This window comes from Schistocerca nitens, unplaced genomic scaffold, assembly GCF_023898315.1.
Source record: "Schistocerca nitens isolate TAMUIC-IGC-003100 unplaced genomic scaffold, iqSchNite1.1 HiC_scaffold_466, whole genome shotgun sequence".
Taxonomy (NCBI): Eukaryota; Metazoa; Arthropoda; class Insecta; order Orthoptera; family Acrididae; genus Schistocerca; species Schistocerca nitens.
The window spans coordinates 3,363,725-3,387,578 of NW_026045999.1; the positions used below are offsets into that span (position 1 = coordinate 3,363,725).

The 23,854-nt window shown below is 37.9% G+C and overlaps 1 protein-coding gene and 1 long non-coding RNA gene across 8 annotated transcripts in view; both read left to right on the top strand.

The window, feature by feature from the left end:
• The first annotated feature begins 11,664 nt into the window (after positions 1-11,664).
• LOC126232185 (zinc finger protein 665-like) overlaps positions 11,665-23,854 on the top strand; it is a 169,554-nt gene continuing 157,364 nt past the window's right edge. For 6 of the 7 annotated variants that reach the window (XM_049942484.1, XM_049942477.1, XM_049942481.1 and 3 more), the window contains exons 1-2: positions 11,665-11,790; positions 14,673-14,759. In XM_049942484.1, coding sequence (XP_049798441.1) covers positions 14,691-14,759 — 69 coding nt within the window. In that variant the 5' untranslated portion in view covers positions 11,665-11,790; positions 14,673-14,690. Of the gene's footprint in view, positions 11,791-12,325; positions 12,575-14,672; positions 14,760-23,854 lie in introns of those variants that run through there. The other variant, XM_049942478.1, reaches the window with a different exon arrangement.
• The window catches only part of LOC126232187 (uncharacterized), a 227,265-nt gene continuing 215,226 nt past the window's right edge, over positions 11,816-23,854 (top strand). Inside the window, exon 1 of the long non-coding RNA XR_007544690.1 lies at positions 11,816-11,870. This is a non-coding gene — a long non-coding RNA (uncharacterized LOC126232187). The remainder of the gene's footprint in view (positions 11,871-23,854) is intronic.

A 23,854-nucleotide genomic window follows, 5' to 3' on the forward strand; every position in this document is an offset into this window, starting at 1 on the left:
ATGCTCAGTAATAACTGAAACATCTGGTTTATTAAAACATGCTACTATGTCCAAATCATTGTGCTTATTTCCTAGGCTCGTAAAGTTTTGGAGGATGATCTTGCTTTGCAGGTTGCATTGTATCCACATATTTATTTATTTATTTTTTGTAACCATAAATATCCCCATTAAGCAAATCAGATGTGCTTGTCAAACAGGGAAGAGGAAACAAAAAGCCAACACATGTACAAAATAATAATAAAAGGAAAGATTCCAAGAGTTCCTGACAGCAAAATGTAAAACTTAATTGTTTTTGGATATATAACTTCTTATATCCTTCATTCAAAAACTTAAGAAGGCTGTTAGTTTAGTGTCTTCAAGGCATAATGCTGTTTCATTGAGCATCGCAACAATCAAGTCTGAGATAGTAGTGTACTATGATACCACCTATGAAGAAATTCATGCACTGGATGTGAAGTGCACAGTTTAGTCTACCCAGCAGAAGATGGCCCTGCACTGTTCTATACCATCATGAATATACTTATACATTAGTGATATATTCATCACTGACAGAAAATTGAATAATCACATTTTTGCTTCAAGTTTCCGAAATGGCAGTTGATGAGATCATATCTGAAGAGACAGCTATCAACCCACACTTTCAGCATGAGGTAGGACTAGCAATTACCAGAATTCTGAAATGTGGATCTTGTAAACCTAGAGTTGCTCTAGGAAAACAAGTAAGATGTGACACGTGTTCCAGATCAAAGATGAGAAAGTAAAAGGTTGCTGTATTAGTTATAGCACACAAATATGCAGTGAATAAGAAGTGTGAAATGACTGTGTTCGCCGGCCACGGTGGCCGAGCGGTTCTAGGCGCTACAGCCTGGAACTGCGCGACCACTACGGTCGCAGGTTCGAATCCCGACTTGGGCACGGATGTGTGTGATGTCCTTAGGTTAGTTAGGTTTACGTAGTTCTAAGTTCTAGGGGACTGATGACCTCAGAAGTTAAATCCCATAGTGCTCAGAGCCATTTGAACCAACCATTTTTTGGCTGTGTTCAAAGCTATGTAGACTTGTTTAATTCCTGGTTTAAGTAATTCACATTATTTCATTGCTGTTTCCTGCTGTCATCCATTAATATGGTTCAAATGGCTCTGAGCACTATGGGACTCAACTGCTGTGGTCATAAGTCCCCTAGAACTTAGAACTAACTAACCTAAGGACATCACACACATCCATGCCCGAGGCAGGATTCGAACCTGCGACCGTAGCGGTCGTGCAGTTCCAGACTGTAGCGCCCTTAACTGCGCGGCCACTCCGGCCGGCCCCATCATCCATTAATACCTCAATGTCAACATCTACTTTGTTACTTTAAAACCTTCAACATGTTCACTGTGGCTGACACAAAGGTCAATAAGAGCTACTAACACCATGCTTTTAAGTGTCATCCACAGTGAATGTGCAAAACAAGAACATTTTTGCAATTTAATTGAAAGTCCTAATTCAGCTTCCTTTTTCAGGCATGTTTACTTTTAAATATTAAAACTGATGAGAGTTTCATTACTAGACCACTAATTTTGAAATCTGGATGACATCATTCCAGCACTGTAACAAAATGTGCACCATACACAACAGGTTAAATGCAATCTCTCCTCTCCACAAATTTGCACCTCAGATGTGTTGTATGTCATATAATACTACAGTTAATTGTCCATATATCTGAGCAAAACCAGTTCTTGCGTGTCCAAGTTTATCTCATCTAGGCATTGCACCTTTCCCTTAACTTTAGTGTGCTTTACAATAAAATTTGTATGAAAAGTTTTCTGTGCTCCTACACCTACAGCTAATGCTTGTATAACCCAGTGTGCCATTCAGGTGGTTTACTTGTGTGTCAATATAATTGTCAGGTTTGGTATGAAAGGGTGTCTTGAAATATATTTCCACATAAATTTTTTAGTATCTATTCTCAGTTGCAAAATATATTACGCACTGTCAGTGCCATTTCAATGCAAAAATTTTAAATCATGCTGGGGAATATACCAATAACACAGTTTCAGTACACCTCAGAAATTTGATTTTAGTTGCTTCAACCAATGAGAATTACGGACCAAGTCTTGCACTCCCCTGTTTTGTGTATTAACCCGTTGGCTGGCATGAATGTGCCGGTGGTCACAGCAGACTGCTCTGCTGGGACCAGCAGTGATATGGTAACAACCAGGTATCAGCAATTTTACACTTTTATCTTACTGAGGAAATATATTTACTTATATTTGATATTCCTTGCCATTTCCAGACTATTTTTGGGTGTGCAGTATTTTTATTTAAATGTCTTACAAACCCAAACGATTAAATGACTACAAAGTTATTCATGAATTCATTTTTAGATACATATTTAACTGTGTAAAGGATAATTCCTGTAACAGTAATTAGCATTCTAGCTGTTCTTTTTAGCCACAAATGCCTGCTTAACAAATTGACTACCATGCTGCTCACAGCAGAGCAGGACACTTAATGCTGTAGGCCTAACCTGGTGGTGAAACATCCATTACTAGTCATGCCAGGGTCAAAAAAGCAGACGATAATCTCTCAGGGAGTACTATAATCTAAAAACGTAAAATTATAACTAAAAAGGTCATTTCCAATTATGTCTACCAAGCAAATTATGCTTTCAGTCAGTGATTTCTTTTGCAATAAATGACTAGTGAACGCACATGCCAGAGGATGGTAAATATTCATACTTTGCCTCTGACAAGCAGCAAAGCCATTAGAAACAGCTATGCACATAGTCCAATTTATGTTGAAATTATCACCTGGCTATTTTAATTAAATTTGGTCTACTATAAGCAACATGATAAAGGAATCAAGAAACACACACACACACTGAATTAATTTCTTTATTAACAACGCTCGGATTTCCACATCACCATAGAGGTACCAAGCTTGATGCGTTACTCGTTTTTTTACATGGCGAGTTTCCCCAGTAGGCCTATAAACCATGAAACTGACAAAAAGCTACTTCTCGCTGTCTTCTCTTCTTTGGATTTTCACTTCAGAAACTGAAACATCCATTACAAAAACAGATTACATCACTCACAAATCTGGATTGAGTCATTGCAATTCATACCTATTCTACTGTAAAAAAATACTGACTATGATGAATGATGCAATTTTGAACATTCAAAAGTTTTCAAATGTGCAGGTTACTGACGTTAGAATACAGTTACTACACACTTTTTGATCAGTAAAAAGTTACGATGACTGCAACTTAAATACCGAAGCCATTTGTTATGAGAATACGCTATTACCACAAATAATCCACATAGATGCATTGAAAGAAACTTTACTGGGTAACATAATGCATCAGAATACTATAGGCAGAAAGAATGAAATTTCTGTAGATTTACCATACATTTTACTTTTCTTGAGCATTATAAGATTACTAACGGAAGTTACTTACCGTCCATTATCTGGAATATAAACTATCCGGGACTAGTGCAGCAGGGGATACAACCCGTCGGCTTTGAACAATGACGTCACAAGTCGCCAGAGAGCATGTATTACAGAGATGAAAGAGCTGACGAGAATGTTGAGAAACAAAGGAATGCGAGAGAGATAAACATTGATCTTGTCAAAAGCATAAGTGTTTTTTGACTTAAAAAAAAAAAATCTCACGAGATAGAATAAACTGATCCTACTTTATTAAGCAATATCTTGTCAAAAGCCGAGAAGCGATTGTTCTTAATGTTCTAGCTCCCTTCAGTACATAATAAGTGTTTTTTGACTTAAAAAAAATCTCACGAGATAGAATAAACTGATCCTACTTTATTAAGCAGCTCCCTTCAGTACCTAATAACTGTTTTTTGCCTTAAAAAAAAAAATCTCACGAGATAGAATAAACTGATCCTACTTTATTAGGCAATATCTTGTCAAAAGCCGAGAAGCGATTCTTCTTAGTGTTCTAGCTCCCTTCAGTACGTAATAAGAGTTTTTGGCTTTAAAAAAAAAAAAAATCTCACGAGATAGAATAAACTGATCCTACTTTATTAAGCAATAGAGTTTTTTGGCTTTTTTTAAAAAAAATCTCACGAGATAGAATAAATTGATCCTACTTTATTAAGCAATATCTTGTCAGAAGCCGAGAAGCGATTCTTCGTAGTGTTGTAGCTGCCTTCAGTAGCTGATAAGTGTTTTTTGGCTTTAAAAAAAAAATCTCACGAGATAGAATAAACTGATCCTACTTTATTAAGCAATCAGTAAAAAAACGAAATGGAAAGATAACAGCAAAAGCTGTTATGTTTTAGTTTAGTTTTTTTTATTGATTGCTGAATAAAGTAGGATCAGTTTATTCTATCTCGTGAGATTTTTTTTAAAAAAAAGCCAAAAAACACAATCCACATTACCTCAATATCATTACGAAAAATATTAAGTACCGGACGAATAAAAAACAAACAATTAAGTTAATTAAATCACACATTTAATGATGCACCGAATATCAAGCGATCGCTTTTAGATTAACATTCAATTATTTTAATGATAGTGCTTATTAGAACACAGAACTGCTTTATTATCTATGCCTCGAAGTGAAGACATTACGATCTATGACTAAGGAATGACGTCATTGTTCAAAGCCGACGGGTTGTATCCCCTGCTGCACTAGACCCAACTATCCTTTCTCCTCTGCAAACATCTGCTTTTGCAGCACGTATTATCAATTTTTTCCGTGATTGAAAAGCTTTAACGCACAGAAATCACAAAACCCGCCATTATACACACCCACCCACAATGCATTAGCATGTCATGTTCAAAGAATATCCGCGTTTCGAAAACTACCAGCGATATTGGCTAGCGTGAGAGACGACGTCATGTCATGATGTGACGTCATGATTCCTCGGGGCCCGCGAGACGCTTCTGGGTCTAGTGCAGCAGGGGATACAACCACCACCGGTGATACAACCCGTTGGCTTTGAACAATGACGTCACAAGTCGCCAGAGAGCATGTATTACAAAGATGAAAGAGCTGAGGAGAATGTTGAGAAACAAAGGAATGCGAGAGAGATAAACTTTATTTCACATATGTAAGGGCCAGTAGTATTTTCACGTTAACGATATCGCGTGTTTGTATCTTAGTATTTCTTCGCAAAATACAATGGAAAGAAATGAATGAAATTACTAGCAAAGAATACATCACGTTACATGTATGTCAGTCCTGGGGAGGTAGGTGGGTGTGAGTCGGAACTCCCGCACCCATTAGAAGATACAGATGCTTCAGTAGCTGATAAGTGTTTTTTGGCTTTAAAAAAAAAAATCTCATGAGATAGAATAAACTGATCCTAAGATACAGATGCTTCAGTAGCTGATAAGTGTTTTTTGGCTTTTTAAAAAGAAAAATCTCACGATATAGAATAAACTGATCCTACTTACGAATAGGTGGAAATACACGTACGTTACATTTGCAACCTGTTTCATTTTATATGTTTTGATTGTTTATTTAACCTTTGTGTTTCATTTGTCTTTTGCTGTTATGTTTTAGTTTAGTTTTTTTTATTGATTGCTTAATAAAGTAGGATCAGTTTATTCTATCTCGTGAGACTTTTTTAAAAAAAAAGCCAAAAAACTCTTATCAGCTACTGAAGCATCTGTATCTAATATCAAGCGATCGCTTTTAGATTCACATTCAATTATTTTAATGACAGCGCTTATTAGAACCATGGAGGTATAAGGAGGGGAGATGCCATGACGTCACAAACTTGAAGCCGACAGAAACCGAGCTCCGCCATTGCAGTTTGGTCAAAAGACTCGTTTCCGATTGTGCTACTGTGTAGAGCTGCGGAAGTTTTTTTCATTTTATAATGCCGGTTTGCGTTGTTTACGGGTGTACTAACCGTTGGAATAGTGCTACCAAGTTAAAAGGAATCACGTTCCATGCGTACGTGGCCCCGTTCGTAAAATATTTGTCGTTTATATTCGTGAGACGTGCGGCGTTGTTTACGTTTCGTGAAACTGTTTTCTTCTTATTTTATTTCAGATTTCCGATCAATGAAGCTCGTAGAGCTCTGTGGGTTCATATGGTAAGAAGGAAAGACTGGATACCTAACAAATGGAGCAAAATATGTTCCCAGCATTTTCGAGAAGAAGATATTGACCGAACTTCAGTTTCGAGTGTTCGGATCAGGGAAAATGCTGTACCATCAATTTTTCCTGCCTTTCCACCTCACTTACAAAAGGTAGTCTACGTGAAATCAGCATAATTATTCTGAATTCCTGTAAAACTAGGAAATAAACGTACAATGCCAGAAAGTATGAATGTTTTAATTAGGCCTCTAATTTCAGTTGTGTTTTTGTCTATAACCAATAACATGTGCGGATTACAGTGGAGTTATTCCATGTAACAATATTTTTATAGTTTTATCACATTTTTTGGCGTAAATTTCTATTTTTTTCATGAGAGTTTCTGTGTTTTGTGTAATTTTATTTCTGTGTAATAAGACTTCAGGCATTAAGTCAAGTTATAACTGCCATAATCTGCTCTTCCTCTTTGTCATATTTAATTTTACTTCTTTCGTCCGTTAATTACTTAATCATCCATTTTGGAAAATTTTAACAAGTTGAATCAGTATTCTTTGATAATAGTTTCACACCTGTAAGCATTGGTGTCTGTAGTGAAAGAACACTGCTTAAATGCCCCAGTAACAGCATTGCATTTACTCTTGTTATGGGCAGTGACAAATTATCATATTGGAAAAAAGTGCTTAATTGTGTAAGATAGTTTGTCTAATATATCATATGTTCAAGTGTATATTGCTACAATATCAAAACATACAGTGGATCAAAACCACCTAATTGGCACTTTCTTACTGCACTGAGAGTACATCGACACCCCCCCCCCCCAAATGCAGCTTTTCATAAAGGCAGGTTTCTTATCCCCTCACATCCACAGGTGTTTCTGTACTGTCATTGTAGTGCAAATAAATAGTAACAAGTCCAATCAGAATCTACAAATATTGTAAATGCATTATGGAATGCAAATAATTATAAGTAGGCTGTAAGGTGTAATTGAACAGTTTTTATTTGTTTTCTGTAGGAACAGAAGAAGAGACGACCACCAACACAAAGGCAGCAGACATCAAAATGTACAGTTAATTTAACTTCTACATGCAGAACTCAAGATGAAGCCACTACCAGTGGCTTTCAGGCTGAAGCTTCTCATCCTGCTAATCCCACCATACCATTGGATGTAAATCCGGAAGAAACACCAATAGTGAGGAATCTTAAGAGGGATGTGTCTGTGCTGCTGACAAAAAATGAAAATTATAGGAAGAAAGTCAAAGTTCTTCAGCAATCCAAGCGCCGTTTAATAAAAAAAGTGGCATGTTTGAGTACAGTGATGGAAGAACTGAGAAAAAAACATTTTGTGAATGAAGACAGTCTAAGTGTTATTGCAAGCATACCTGGAACGCACAAGCAGCTGTTGCAACGACAGGCAGCAAAGGCAAACTGTAAGAGTGTACCTAGAACTTCCAGCCCTGAGCTACGTTCGTTTGCTCTTACCTTAAACTTTTATTCCCCACAAGCATATAAATATGTTAGACGCTGCTACGACACGTGTCTGCCACATCCAAGAACACTAGCAAGGTCGTACCAGGGTGTGGATGGTGCTCCTGGCTTTACCACGGAGGCATTTGCCATTATTAAAGCAAAAGCTTCTCATCAGGACCAGACTAATAAAATTATATGTAGTTTGTTAATGGATGAAATTGCAATCAGGCAACACATAGAATTTGATGGAACACAGTATTATGGGTACATAGATATGGGGTCCTCTGTTTCTATGGATAGTTTACCTGTAGCTAAAGAGGCCTTTGTATTAATGTTAGTCGGAATTAATGGGTCATGGAAGTTACCAGTAGGGTATTTTTTGACATGTGGATTGACTGGGGAGCAGAAAACTCATTTGGTTAAACAATGCATTAGCCTTGCCAGTGCCTGTGGCATTCAAGTAGTGTCTCTCTCGTGTGACGGTTGTGCCTCCAATATGTCTATGGCCAAATGCTTGGGGTGCAATACTGACGTTGATGGATTAAAGATCACCTTTTTTGTTCAGGGTAACAATTTTGAAGTTGCATTTCTGTTAGATCCACCCCATATGCTAAAACTTGTAAGAAATGCATTAGGGGAGAGAAAACATTTTTGGGATGGGCAAGGTAATGTAATTTCATGGTACCTATTTGAACTACTGCATAAGTTACAAGTGAAAGAAGGTCTCCACTTAGGCAACAGCATTACGAGTAGCCACATCAATTTTGTGAATAACAAAATGAAAGTTAGGTTAGCAGCCCAGCTGCTCAGCACTTCTGTGGCAGACGCAATGCAGTACTGCTGCGATATGAAGATATCAGGCTTTGAAGATGCTTCTGCTACAATAAAATTTATAAGGATATTCAACTGCCTGTTTGATATATTAAATTCCAGAAGCCTTCTGCAGAATAAGTGGAAGCAGCCTTTGAATGTTCATAATTTCAAGGTTGTTAAAGAATTTTTAATGGAGGCTCAGACATACATCAAAACACTTACTGTGTGTCAGGGACAAGGAGTTGTGGACAGTAACAGGAAAACAGGTTTCATTGGCTTCCTAGTGTGTATTTCTACTGTCTTGCACCTCTATACAAAGCTTGGACCACAATCCTCTGCACCTTTGTTGAAGTTCCTCCCCATTTATAAGTGCTCCCAAGATCATTTGGAGATGTTTTTTAGTGCAATCCGTAGTCGTGGTGGGTGGAGTAACAATCCAACAGCTCGACAGTTCATATCTGCCTATAAGAGGCTCCTGATTCACAATGAAATTCGTGAATCAGACAGAGGCAATTGTATAGCCCTGGAAGAGATCCCTATTTTGACATACAGTGGTCAGACTATAGAACAACAAATCAATTTCACCACTGAACGTAGGCAATTATTAGAAATGGAAACCCATTTGGTGAGCCATGATCATGATTACGTTGAAACTGAAATGATTCTCTCTGAAGTGGCAACCCATATTGTTGTTTATATTTCAGGATTTGTGGTTCGTCACTTAGAGAGAACTTTACAGTCTGAAACATGCTTGTCAGTGTTGCGAGGGGAAGGGAGTCATACTGTCTGTTCTCTTATACACAGAAAGAGTAGAGGTGGTTTGATTTCACCATCTGAGGATGTTGTGGACATTTGTATGTGTTCTGAAAAAGGAATTTAGAAAATACAGTGCTGGAAATAGGAGGGTTCCTGTGAAAGATCTTAATACTAAATGTGTGTCAGAGATCCTTGGCACTTTTCTGTTCAACCTGTGTTTGAGGAATTGGGAGAGCACATGAAGGATCAGCACCCATTAGATAATCACTTGGTATTGCTGATCAAAGCTATTGCGAAAAGGTACCTGCTGACACGTCAGAAACATACTGCAAAATGTGTAAGAGATTCACTCCATGAAAAGAAATTGAGAACAGCATACACCAAATTAGTTGTTTTTAAAGGTCAATTAATTTGTGAACTTTGCTTTCCACACTTCTTTCCTCTGTTATTTAATTTTCCCTTTTAAAGCTGTGTTTGAGGGTACATATGAAGGCTTTACCCCCTTTTGGAGAACATTTCTGAAGTATTTTAATGAGGTAGTGTGTGCTTCTGGTGGCAGTGCATTAAACAGTTTCTTCTCCAGGGTATATATAGCCATTGTGAATTTTGTAAACGGCTGGACAATTTTTATTTGTGGTGTATTTTGATGATGAAATGATTACCTTAATTTGTAGCTACATGTAGTTTAAAGAGTACTGCATTTAGTAACGGAGTTCATTGTAATGAGAGTTTAGTGGTTTCAGAAGGAAAATTGTATTTCTTGACTTACACCACTATGGCTTTCAAGGGCTCATTTGTAAATTGATCCAGGAAATTGGACCACTCCTATGATACACAGCTGTGATCTGAAAGTGTTTTTTTTCACATTGTTCTGTGGGATTTTTTATCACCAATTCTAGCCATACTACATGTTCTGATAGATACATAATATTAAAAAGCCTATTCCATACTTATTTAATTTTACATTTGTTATAACACTGTCCAGATATAATTGTATTGTTGGCTTGTTATTGTCACAAAACATATTGTGTAACCTGAGGACATTGAACATAATGTAAGTGCTTTGTTGTAACCCAAATGTCAATATTAATATTGTACTATATCCCAAGAGATTAAAATGTTTCTCAACTACATTGTTTGACTTTCCCAAAAATTTTGTTAGTCTCACACTTCACATATGATCATATGGAATGTTAGTGGATAAGCTATAATGAGATTGAAACACTTACAATTTGATAATACAAGAACACAGCTTGATAATTTGTACTTTAAAATGTGTTTTAGTGAGATGAAATGTACAAAACATCATAGTATGCCATTTACTGTTTCTCTCCTATTTTATCCTTTACTTTTGCAACTTTATCCCATGGAAGTCTGTGGTATGTTACAGTAATTGTAAAAGGTGAGTGATAAAACATTATTGTGTAAATCTAATGCTAGTTTAAATGCTATGTGCAAGAAATGGTTCAAAGTGTAGCACTGGTTTAAGATATTTTGCTTGAGCCAACATTGAAGCATATAAAAAAAGAGGTAGGTTGAAACAGTCAAGGTGCCTCACTCTTTTCCATTATGTTTTACACATTGCAGTTAAATTTCAGACTATTTCACATAAGTACCTATCATCAGCAAGTGTTCAGCTTGATTTGCAGGTTGAAATTTGAGCATGCATGTTTGCAGGGCATCCTAATTTAACTATTGGTGATTTTAATAGCAGTGTTGTCCCTTACACAAATTTGTGTAATTGAGATTTGTTTAGCAGTTCATGATTAGCATCAAAACTGCTACTTAATGACGTATTGACTTATACACTAAAGGAAGGTTTCCTAATTATCATCTGACATATAGGCCTATTGTGCTATTAATAATCACACACAGAACAACAGTCGCGATTTCATAGTGTTCAGATGTTTAAACTACAATGGTACTGAAAACCCCATTGTGTGTACTTGTACAAGTTTGCTGTGTTGACATTCACAAAAGCACTATCATATGCTTATTCTTCTTGACGAAGCACAAACGATGTTTGTATTTACAAATGAAATTTTGTATAAGTGTGTAAACGAGGAAGAACATCCGGTATGTAAACTAGCATAGCTTTCGGGTTCTGCTTTCAGCTTACATCGACACAAATACAGTAAAAGGTGATTGAGTTTGAAAAGAGCTTTCTACACTTATTTTTCATCATTCTAAGTTCGTATCCAAAAGATACACTTGAGTTAACGAGACCAAATCAGTTGTATAGCTGGGGCAAAAACGCATTAAAAACAAAACGAAAACGCCTGAAAAAGCTATTCTGACGTTGTGTTATGCATGTAAACATTGTAACACTCAACATCATCTGAAATTATTTCGCAGACAAAACGTTAAATATGAAGAACACGCAATTCTAACAAGAGCCCTGTCACTGTTTTCACCAATCAAACATGGCGGCCGACCACGCCCACCGACTTCAAACAGACGTACAGCAGACGGCCATAGTGCCATCTCCCCTCCTTATACCTCCATGATTAGAACACAGAGCTGCTTTATTATCTATGCCTCGAAGTTAAGACATTACTATCTATGACTAAGGAATGACGTCATTGTTCAATGCCGACGGGTTGTATCCCCTGCTGCACTAGACTCTTATTTCAGGTTATGTTATCAGAACCAAGCACTTGTTATTTTCAGTGAGCCTGTGTTTCCGCATTTCTAACAGGAGGTGATTAGTGTTTAAACATACATAAGTGCATATTACGTACCTATTCTGCCCGTCAGTTACGAGAAATACCAGATCGATGTGTATGTACGTCATGTGCTTGCTGTTTACGTCCTGTCCGATAAAATTGCTAAATGTCTCGCGTGAGTTATCAAAAGAACCAGCTGAAATTTTGACATGTTGTCTGAAATTACCGGAAACGTTTCTGTAAACGGTATGGTAGTTAGAGAAAAGTGAAGGTCAGTGTGAAATACTTCGTGATTGACAGAAAAAAGGCACTTAATGAAGTTCGCACACCCGCTACATTAATATTGTTATATTGACTTGCGTTGTGCATGCGATGTTCGGTAAGAATATTAGTGAAGGGATGACTAGGAACGGTAATAGAGTTCATTGTAATCCGGTGCATAGCTCGTCCAGGTTGTAGCGCGAATAGTTGTATTGTCGATACATCCGATTCATTTGCCCACGTTAAGACAGAATTTCAGGGATTGATTATGATGGAATGAAAGAGAATGCTGTACAGGGAATTGATTGTGTTGCGTTTTCCGTGGGGTTTCAATGTGCCTATTTGCTCCATAGTTTAGCAAATAGTGTTAACTTCTTATTGTAGTAATGTGCACGTTGAAAACTATTTTTGTGAAAGAGTGGTGCATTACCTTTCTGGAAGGATATGGGAAATGTAATTGATTGTGTAAGGCGTAATGGGTATGTGTAATTGCCACTGCCAAAATCCGGCACACCACAACTCCACAGAAGATTGTCATGGATACTCTTACATCAGAAAGTAATTTCACTAAATCTTGTTAGAGGAATTTATCAGGTGTTAAATCTTGACAATAAAAAATCATTTACTTTTCTGTGCAACCTGCAGGCTGCAGTGTCTGATTTTGTAGTGCCTGGGTAAAGAGTCAGGTGTTGCTTTGAACTGGGTCGATAACAGATGACTGTATAAGGAAACAGTTGTTAAAAATACAAATTAAACTGACAAAAAAAAAAAAAAAAAAACTGTCTGTAGGGGTGGATCTTCGTGTTGTGCTTTTCTAAATACCATGAGCAAATATGGGTCTATAGATTAAGGATTGAAGGGGCACCAGTATGATTAAGAAATAATTCTCTTCTGCCCTTGCATACATTGCTGAGAATATAATTCTGAACATATTACATTATTCCATATATTAATGAATTTGCAGAATAGATTCTGATATACCTCAAGAGTGTAAGCTCCAGACTCAGTTTAATCTTTTGTTCTTCATTCTTAAAATAATTGTTGTCTATAGTAAATAGACATATTTGGTAAATTCACATTGTCTTAGTTGCTTCGCTTGACAGTTAGAAATTTATGTGAAGAAAGCAAGATATGTCAGTTACCGTGCTCAGAATGGAATTGTATACCACAAGCAAATGCTACTAAGTAACAGCAGCAACTGATAGTCTTGTATCTTTGTGAGTGTTTTTTTTTTCTGTGAAATTGAATTTTGTTTTTCATTAATGACAGTGAGACTTCAGTCTTCATAACCAGCAAGTTGTAAATCAGTTCTTTTCATCAGCCATTCGCTGCAGTCGACAGAAGCGTCCGATCTTTGACCCGTGGTGTAAGGGTGATGTCGTGTGTGACGTCATGACGGCGCGGAGTTTCGTTTGTGAGTGTGGCGTGTTTGTAGATGTCGTCGTGTTGTGCCCTCTGGTGGTATGTTCAGGGTTTTCGTTTGTGTGGTGTAATGGGCTCAATTTGCTTTTGTTCATTATCAAGAATTGTTCGCGTGTTGTCTATGTTTGTAGTGGAATTCGTTTAAGTGAGTTAACGATTTTGTATGAAGGTTAATTTAGTGTTGTTCGCTGTACATCGTGTGGTAATATTAGTAAAATTAATCGGTTGTTGTTTTTGTTCAGGAATGGATATGATGGATAAAATTAACAGTGCGCAGGTCAAGGGAAGTGTTCGATCCCAATGTGTGGCTGTGTATTGGTAGGGAGATGTTTTTGAGCTATATAGGCCAAGGGAAATGTTTGATCCTAATTTATGGGATCGGGAGCTGCTGTTGAGTTATATAGGTCAAGGGAAGTGTCCGATTCCAGATGATATTTTTAGTGGTATTTGGGGAGTTTTGTGATGTCGGGGTTTTTCGTAATTTTGTGTGGTTTTGTATGGGGGTGGGTGTCTAAATTTGTTTATATTTAGTTTGCCCCTACCAAAAAACAACACACACACTGAAGATTAGATGGGTAGACCACATAAACAATGATAAAGTATTGAATAGAATTGTGGAGAAGAGGAGTATGTGGCACAACTTGACAAAAAGAAGGAACCGGTTAGTAGGGCATGTTCTGAGGCATGAAGGGATCACCAATTTAGCATTGGAGGGCAGCGTGGAGGGTAAAAATCGTAGAGGGAGACCAAGAGTTGAATACACTAAGCAGATTCAGAAGGATGTAGGTTGCAGTAGGTACTGGGAGATGAAGAAGCTTGCACAGGATAGGGTAGCATGGAGAGCTGCATCAAACCAGTCTCACGACTGATGACCACAACAGCATCAACAACAACAATAACAACCACCCAAAAACACCCAATTTTCCGCACTTGTCTCGTTAGTGTCATTAGGATTTTTATGGAAAGTGCGTGTGTTTGTTTTTCGATGTATTTTCGTCCTCATAATGTATACGTACAGACTTTATATGCGTCATGTTGGAATCCTGGTTTATGGTCGTTTCCGCCATATTTGTGACGTAATGGGTCAAAGTATATGGGTGGGATCGGACGCTTCGGTAGTACCATTTTTCTTATACAATGACTCATTCGCTGCAGCCAGAAAATACTGCCTGTGCACCGTAATGAATAATAATAATGCAATGTATGTGACCGCTTCTTATTTCTTGTTCTTCAGTGGCTTACGAGGGCAATCATGGACTGCAAGGGATCTAATTGGCTGAAAAAAGAGAAGAATGAAGTATATGCTGAATCAGGCTCCTTGGTAAATAGCTTCATGTATTTGTTACCATTGTTTCATTAATTTTTATGTCCTATGTGGTGTGTAAACATGCAGATTACATGTCCTGTTGTTTTTCAAATGAAGCATTTGGTTGTTGGTTTTGATACGTGAGCTGACAAAGTTGTTCAACATATTTGAAATGGATTGGTGTCCTGTAGTATATGATGCGCTCTCTAGTATTTAATTTATTTCAAAATTTCTGTAGCATATTGTTTGAGTGTGATGTTGGCATGTCAGCAGTTAATGATTACAGGTCTGTTGTCTACTAGAAAATTCACGTGTTCTTAAATTATTGTGGTGTTAGCAATCAGTTGTTACAAATTAATTTTCTAATTCAAGATTGTTTGGTGTGTTGTTGAAGTCTAGATAGAAAGTGGTCTTATTAATGGATATGATGACGTAATATGTGGGTAGGACTTTACTTGCTAGAGTGCAGGTTATATGGCTAATACTGTAGATCAGTTGTATGGTCTGTTGGATGAACTGATCAGATGGTATATTTGTGGTCAATTTTTAAGTTGACCACAGTTGCTTACTCAGACAAGAGGGAGATATATGTGGATTTATTGCAAATACAATATTTGGCAGTCTACTCATCATGGTGCCTGGTGGAGTTATGACCCCTACAGTCTTGTTCTCTTGGTGTATTATTTTTGCTATTGCTCATGTAATTGGTTTTATACCCTCAAAGTTCTTGTGAGCAGTCTTAATATTCTTGATCGGTTTTTGTTTTGTCGGTAGGTATTCAGAATCTATTAAATGTAGGGAAGTGGTAGGTGGACCAAGAGCTGTTGTTGAAAGCATTTGAGTACCTTAAATACTATTAAATGAAAGTGTAGCTGGTGGTAGAATTTACAAGCTTAAGAAGGAAATGGTGGTAATGCTGATACTAAAAGACTAAAGGAGTGTTACAGTTGTAACTACAGAATGTTTGCAATACTGTTTAACCAGTAGATCTTCCCATTACCACTCTAAATATTAGGTATCATATAAATTACTTAAATGTTAATATAATCACAGAATTAAACTGCGTGGGCTACAATATGACACACCTGTAACACAAAAAATACACCTACGGATTTGATGCTCATAAAATAAGTAATTGTAGCAGAATGTCACTGTTACCTTCTGGCAAATTAAAACGTGCTAAAGTGAATGTTAGATCTCAATTCTTTATTCAGTTTCTCTGAAATTAGAAGGATTTTGAAGTTTCCTCTGTGTGGCTATCAATGTTTTATGGAAAATTCCCTCAGCATTGAGCTTGTTTTGAAAATATATCCTTTGTTTCTTTCTACATCAAAGTGCTGTAATTAAGTTGTTTTTTTAGCTAAATCAAAACACTCTTGTAACAAAGTAAAGATGAATGTCTCACATACCATTCTTTATGTGAACTTGGTGTCTGTATTGTTCTGCTCATTTTCAGGAAGTTCATCTTTCTAGTGGTATTGTAGGTCTTGCATTGGTCTCAAAACTTAAGTTGGTAAAGGAAAGTAGTTTTTCATTTAACACACCTGCCTTTGGCGGGGCAATCTTCTCTTATCATTTTTTTGGAACAACCACAGAAGTGAGGATTACATTGCACCTTTGTCTCATGTTAAATCTTTATTGTTAATGTATCTGTCTTTCATTAGCTCAAAGCTGTGTAACTGAGCAATTGCTGTTCCAGCTTTTCATGTGAGATTGTATCTGAAATGGTCCTATGATGACAGGCAAAACTCAGTTGCCTCAGTTATGTTTTCCAAAGAACAAAAAAAGTAAAATCAAACAAGGGAAATGTCAGGATAGAATTGAGGAGACCTTAGGTTGCAGGTGGGTAGAATGAATTGACTGCTAAATATTTAAGCTTTTTGACAGTCTTTCTTATGAAGTACAAAACAGACAGGCATGGCACTAGGGCATGACTGCATCTAATGTGAGTAGAAATCTGTTGAAGTGAGTGGTGGGGTAAAGAGGTGGCATGGGGTGGGGAGGTGAGGGATAGCAGGGTAGGGGTGGGGCTGATGCTGTGCTGCCTGTGGGATTGTGCAAGGACATGGGAGGGGGGAGGGGGACAGGATAGGGCTGCTAGGTGCAGTGTTGGGAGTCTGGAGGGGGGGGGGGGAGAGTTGAGCGAAGGTTAAGGCTAGGGGGCTTATGGGGATGAATGATATGTGGCAGGAAGAGTTCCCATTTGCACAATTTAGAAAATCTGGTTGTGGGTGTGCATTTTTTTATTTATTTATTTATTTATTTATTTATTTTTTGTGCTCCCAAAGATGTAATCTCCGTTCTTATGGGGCAACATCTTCAGCCTGTTGCAACCTACCCTACCACAAAAGACACCAATCATATCCTAGACTGAATCTCCACAGTTCCTGTTCCTTTACCACTCGGTACCCTGCTATGATTATATCCCCAACTCTCTTGTTACTGAACACCACTTTGCCCAATGTCTGACTGCCACCAAACCTACAGCCCCTTTTTGGTCACCATGACCAACTACATCCTCTCCTATAATTACTTCTCCTGTGAAGGCATGGCCTACAAACAAATCTGCAGTACATAAAAGGGCATTTGTATGGCATCATATTATGCCAATTTATTTATAGACCACCTAGAAGATACATTTCTAGCCACCCAGAATCGCAAACCCTTCACCAGATAAAGATTCATTTGACATCTTTCTGATCCTATTTGTTTGTTTAGTAAACCTGATCTGATTAGGTACATCAGGCACTCTATTAAATTGGACCACAGTTTCACATATACAGTACCCTTTTTATATAATATTTTCCTGGAGATAAGTTTTAATGACAAATAGTATTAAAATGATTTGAGTGTCTGAAGTAGCAGTGTGAGTAAATAATACTATGATCTAAAAGTTAATATTGGCAGTAGTTGTACTACTGCAGTTGCTGCCACTAGCGGTGCTGGTAGTGGTGGTGGTGAAAGAATTAGTAGGTGTGCAAGGTGTATTTTTTTTTCTGGTACAGTCAGTTATGGTGAAAGGAAATTTAAGGAGACTCCACCAGCTAAGAATACTGGGAAACAATGTGGTTTGAAGGAATATGCTAAGGGTCTGACTGAGGCATGCACAGCCTAAAATTTCCTTTCGAACATTTTACAGAAAGGGATCTCCCATGCCTTGTCTTGTCAGTCCCCTTCCATCTCCCTCATAACCACTGTTGGGCCATAAAGGAACACTCCCCTTGCAAATCAGTACCACCCAGGACGAGCAACTGAATCACATTCTCTGCCAGGATTTACACTACCTCTTGTGCCCCAAAATGAGAAATAATCTCTCCACCTTTCCCACAGTGTATTTTGTCACCAATTGAACTGATGAAATATCTGGGTCAAGGGAAGTGTTCGATTCCAGTTGATAATGTTTTTAATTGATTTTGGGAAGGTTGTGATCGTTTAATTTTATCGTTTGGTTAAGTGGCTTGTGTTCATTTTTAGTTTGTCCCCACTAAAAAACCCCCAGTTTCCCCCACTTGTCCCATTAGTTTCATAATATTTTTTGAGAAATGTGTTTTTGATGATTTTTAGATCTATTTTGGTGTTGGTTGTCATGTTTATGTAATGACGTCATAGCCGCGATATGGGAGTTGATGTGAATGGTCGTTTCCGCCATATGGGTGACATCATTGGTCAAAACAGATGGGTGGACTCCGATGTTTCTGTTAACCCCTACATGCAGGACATGCTTGATCCCTCCAGCCCTGTCGGACGTCTCCAACACAAAGGCAGGGCTACCTGTGAAAGGAACCATGTGATTGGCAACTACCAGCCTGCAACCACTGTGCTGTTTTCTACATAGGCATGACAACTAACACGCTCTATCTGCATGAGTGACCACTGTGGCCAAGAGAGAGCTGGACCACCCACTTGCTGAAAGTGCCCCCAGCATGTTGTGCTTCAGTTCAAAGACTGCTCCATAGCTGACAATATCTGGATTCTACCTTCTAACACAACCTATTATTTCATGTAACCCCTCTGGACTAACCTTGGCTAGTTCACGTCTATCTCTCCCTGCATCATGCCTCCTTATACCTCAACACCCACCCTAACAGATGGTTGCTCATGCCAGAAGCAGATGCTGTCATGTCACAGTGCCTCTGTGTTGTGTGTGTGTGTGTGTGTGTGTGTGTGTGTGTGTGTGTGTGTGTGTGTTTGTGTTTGTGTTTGTGTTTGTGTTTGTGTTTGTGTTTGTGTTTGTGTTTGTGTTTGTGTTTGTGTTTGTGTGTTTGTGTGTTTGTGTGTTTGTGTGTTTGTGTGTTTGTGTGTTTGTGTGTTTGTGTGTTTGTGTTTGTGTGTTTGTGTTTGTGTGTTTGTGTGTGTGTGTTTGTGTGTGTGTGTTTGTGTGTGTGTGTTTGTGTGTGTGTTTGTGTTTGTGTTTGTGTTTGTGTGTGTGTTTGTGTGTGTGTTTGTGTTTGTGTTTGTGTTTGTGTTTGTGTGTTTGTGTGTTTGTGTGTTTGTGTGTTTGTGTGTTTGTGTGTTTGTGTGTTTGTGTGTTTGTGTGTTTGTGTGTTTGTGTGTTTGTGTGTTTGTGTGTTTGTGTGTTTGTGTGTTTGTGTGTTTGTGTGTTTGTGTGTTTGTGTGTTTGTGTGTTTGTGTGTTTGTGTGTTTGTGTGTTTGTGTGTTTGTGTGTTTGTGTGTTTGTGTGTTTGTGTGTTTGTGTGTTTGTGTGTTTGTGTGTTTGTGTGTTTGTGTGTTTGTGTGTTTGTGTGTTTGTGTGTTTGTGTGTTTGTGTGTTTGTGTCCACATCCCAAGGCATAGGCTAGCAAGAAAAGGAAACTTTCACAAAGTAAATAGTCTCAAAAGTTTTATTTATTATTCTCTCCCTGCTTCATCCATGTCAAATTAAAATTTCAAAATAAAACTGTGCGAGTGGCTGACAGAGAATCCATGTTTCAATTAGAGTTGTATGATGTAGGCATTATTGATTTTAATATTAAAGATTGTAGTTGTACCCTGTGATTTCAATACACTACTGTTCTTTTCATATGATGAAGCACATTTCGTAAACAAACATTATAGGACTAGAAAATATGATTGAAAATAGCAGTGTAGGAAAATGCTGAAGTGCAAGGTGCTAATAAATTTTCGAATGTGTTGTCACTGATCATTCATATAACATTTAGATCACTACCATTGAAATGCACCTCACTGCCTGTCACTGAGGTTGTCACTTTCTGAAAAGAGCGAGTCATTTATTCTTTAGAAGTGACATAGACTTCAAAATGTGGTACTTTCTTGTAATATATCTAGAACTGTCTTCTTAATCTCCGACCGACTATCACCTCCTATATCCATTTGAAATTGCTTCTTGTCCTCATGCCAGTCTCCCTCTACACTTTTTACCCTCACATATCCCTCCGTACCAATTTGACTATTTCTAGAAGGATGTGTGCTATTAACAGGTCCCTTGCTTTAGTGAAATTGGTCCATATGTTTTTCTCTCATTTGTTGTTTTGACTACCCATCTAATCTTCAGCATCCTTCTGTAGTACGTTTCGAATGCTTCCATTCTCATCTTGTCTGAATTGCCTATCATTTATGTTTGACTTCCATACAAGACTGCACTGCAGATACCTTCAGAAAAGACTTCCTAACACACAAATTTATATTAGATGTGAACAGTCCTCTTCATTAGGCACACGTTCTTTGATATTGCTATTCTGCACTTTTTCTTTCTTACTTCGGCCATTGTCAGTTATTTTGTTGCCCAAATAGCAAAATTTGTCTACTACTTTTAGTGTCTCATTTTATAGCCTAAACTCCACATTACCTGATTTATTTCAGCTAGATTCCATTGCTTTGGTTGATGTTTGTCATACAATCTCTTTTCAAGATACTAACCAGTTTTACTGTTCCAATGCCTACCTCCCACACATCACTTCATTGACAATTTCAAGTTGCCTGTTGTGTTTGATAGAATTAAGTTGTCATTGGTAAACACAGAGTTTGTTTTCCTTTCCAAATTTGTCTAGATTTCATTCATGTCTTCCTCGTACAGAGTACATATCAGATGTAGGCTACAAGCCTGTCTCATTTCCTACTCAATGCTTCTCTGTCATGTCTTTCAACTCTTACAACTTGAGTCTGGTTTCTGTGAAAGTTGTAAACAAACGTTTGCTTCCTGTCTATTTACTCTGCTGCTGCCGAAATTCCAAAGAGTGCAGTCCAGTCCACATTCTCAAAAGTATTTCAGTAAATCTGCGAAAGCTGTAAACACAATTTTGTCTTTCTTTAACTCATCTTGTAAGGTAAGCCATAGGATCAGTATTGCCTCATGTGTTACATGTTTCTGGTACCAAAAGTGATCTTCTGTAAGGTTAACCCTCTACAAGTTTTTCCATTCTTGCAAGTATGACATATTAATCGGGTGGTCTGATAATATTCACATCTGTCAGCACCTGCCTTTTTTCGAATTTGAATTATTACATTCTTGTTGAAGTATGACTGTACCTCAGCTTTCTCATATCTTGCACAAAAGTGGAATAATTTCGACATGGATGGCTTTCTCAAGTATCTAAATAATTCTGAGGGAATGTCATCAGCTGCAATGGCCTTGTTACTACTTCACTCTTCCAGTGTTGTCTCAAATTTTGCTCATATTACCATATCTCCAATCTTATCTATACCTACTTCCTTTCCCCTTTCTAGAGCAAGTTCGTTCCCCTTTGTCTTACAACCATTCTTGTTTAGCCATATTCCATGTCCTGTCAACATTATTTCATAAATGTCTGTATTCCCTTTTGCCGGCTTAAATAACTGCATGTTTGTATTTTCTCTTCTCATCAATTAAATTCAGTATGTCAGGAGGTGCCAAGGTATTCATACTAGGTCTTACTTTTTACCTACGTTTCCTGGTGCCTTCACTGTTTCATCTCAAAGCTGCCTATTCATCATCTACTGTATTCCTTTCCTCTATTTATCACTTGTTGCCTAATGCTCATTTTTAAACCATCAGTGATTTTTGGTTCCTTTAATTTATCCAGACTCCATCTGCTTAAATTCTACTTCTACCATTTCTCAGTGTTATTTTGCAGTTAATAAAAACAACTCTAGCCAGTCCACATCTATTACTGGAAATATTTTGTAGTTTAAAATCTGGTTTTGAAATCCTTGTTTTTGCCTTTACATAATCTGTTTGAAATCTTTTGGTGTCTCCAGGTTATTCCACATACACAAACTACTTTCATGATATTAGAAACAAGTGTTTGCAGTGACTAATTCATGCAATGTGCAAAATTCTACCACGTGGCTTCCCCCTTTCATTCCTTTCTGCCATTGATTATTTTCCTGCTATTTCGCTTATTCTTCCTGTTCCTACTATTGAATTTCATTCCCTTCTAGAATTGGTTTTCATGTTCCTTAGCTACTGAATAATTTTTTCTCATCAAACTTTTCCCTTCTGCTGGTCTAGTTGCCATACAAATTTCTACCCTTGTATTTTCTTCATTCCGGTTTCAACTATGGCAGTTCATTGACATTGCTGTTGATAATGGCTTAGTAATGTTTCTATTTTCTTACTCATTACTAGGCCTGTCCCTAGATGACCCCTATTTGATTTTTTGTTGGAAACCCTGTACTGACCTGACTAGAAATCCTGTCCTTTCTGCCACTGCGCTTGAGATCTTATTACAACTGAGTACAACCTGTCCATTTTTCCTTTTTAAACTACCTAACCTTCCTACACTGTCATCGTCTTCTGCTTCTTCTTCAGTCCAGAGGCTGGTTTGGTGCAGCTCTCCATGCTACCCTATGCTTCGCAACCTTCGCCATCTCAAAGTACGTACTGCAACCTGCATCCTCCTGAATCTGCACAGTTTATTTATCTCTAGGTCTCCCTCTACGACTTTTACCCTCCAAGCTGTCGTCCTATACTAAATTGCGGTCCCTTGATGCCTCAGAACATGTCCTACCAACCGATCCCTTCTTCTAGTCAAGTTGGTCCACAAATTTCTCTTCTCCCCGTTTCTGTTAAGTATCTCCTCATTAGTTACATGATCTACCCATATAATCTTCAGCATTCTTCTATAACAGCACATTCGAAAGCCCCTATTCTCCTCCTGTCTAAACTATTTATCCTCCATGTTTCACTTCAATATGTGGCTACACTCTGTACAAACACTTTCAGAAATGACTTCCTGACACCTAAATCTATGCTCGACGTTAATGAATTTGTCTTCTCCAGATAGGCTTTCCTTGTTATTGCCAGTCTACATTTTGTATCCTCTCTACTTCGACCATCATCAGTTATTTTGCTCCCCAAATAGGAAAACTCATCTACTACTTTAAGTGTCCCATTTCCTAATCTAATTCCCTTGGCATCACTGATTTAATTCATTGCTGTTCCTCTTACATCCTCCTTTCAAGACACTGTTCATTTGGTTCAACTGTTCTTGCAGGTTCTTTGCTGTGTCTGACAGAATTACAATGTCATTGGCAACCCTTAAAGTTTTTATTTCTCCTCCATGGATTTTAATTCCTAATCCAACTTTTTCTTGTTTCCTGTACTGCTTGCTCAATATACAGGTTCAATAACATCAGGGATAGGCTACAACCCCGTCTCACTTCCTTCCCAACCACTGCTTCCCTTTCATGCCCCTTGGCCCTTATAACTGCCATCTGGTTTCTGTACGAATTGTAAATAGCCTTTCATTCCATGTGTTTGACCCCTACCACCTTCAGAATTTGAAAGAGAGTATTCCAGTCAACATTGTCAAAAGCCTTCTCTCAGTCTAAAAATGCCAGAAACATAGGTTTTCCTTTCCTTAATCTATCTTTGAAGGTAAGTTGTAGTGTCAGTATTGCCTTATGTGTTCAAACATTTCTATGGAATCCATACTGATCTTCCCCAAGGTCGGCTTCTACCAGTTTCTCCATTTGTCTGTAATGAATTCGTGTTAGTATTTTGTAGCCATGACGTATTAAACTGATAGTTTCGTTGAAACTTCCTGGCAGTTAAAAACTGTGTGCTGGACCGAGACTCGAACTCGGGACCTTTGCCTTTCGCGGGCAAGTGCTCTACCAACTGAGCTACCCAAGCACGACTCTCGCCCCGTCCTCACAGCTTCACTTCTGCC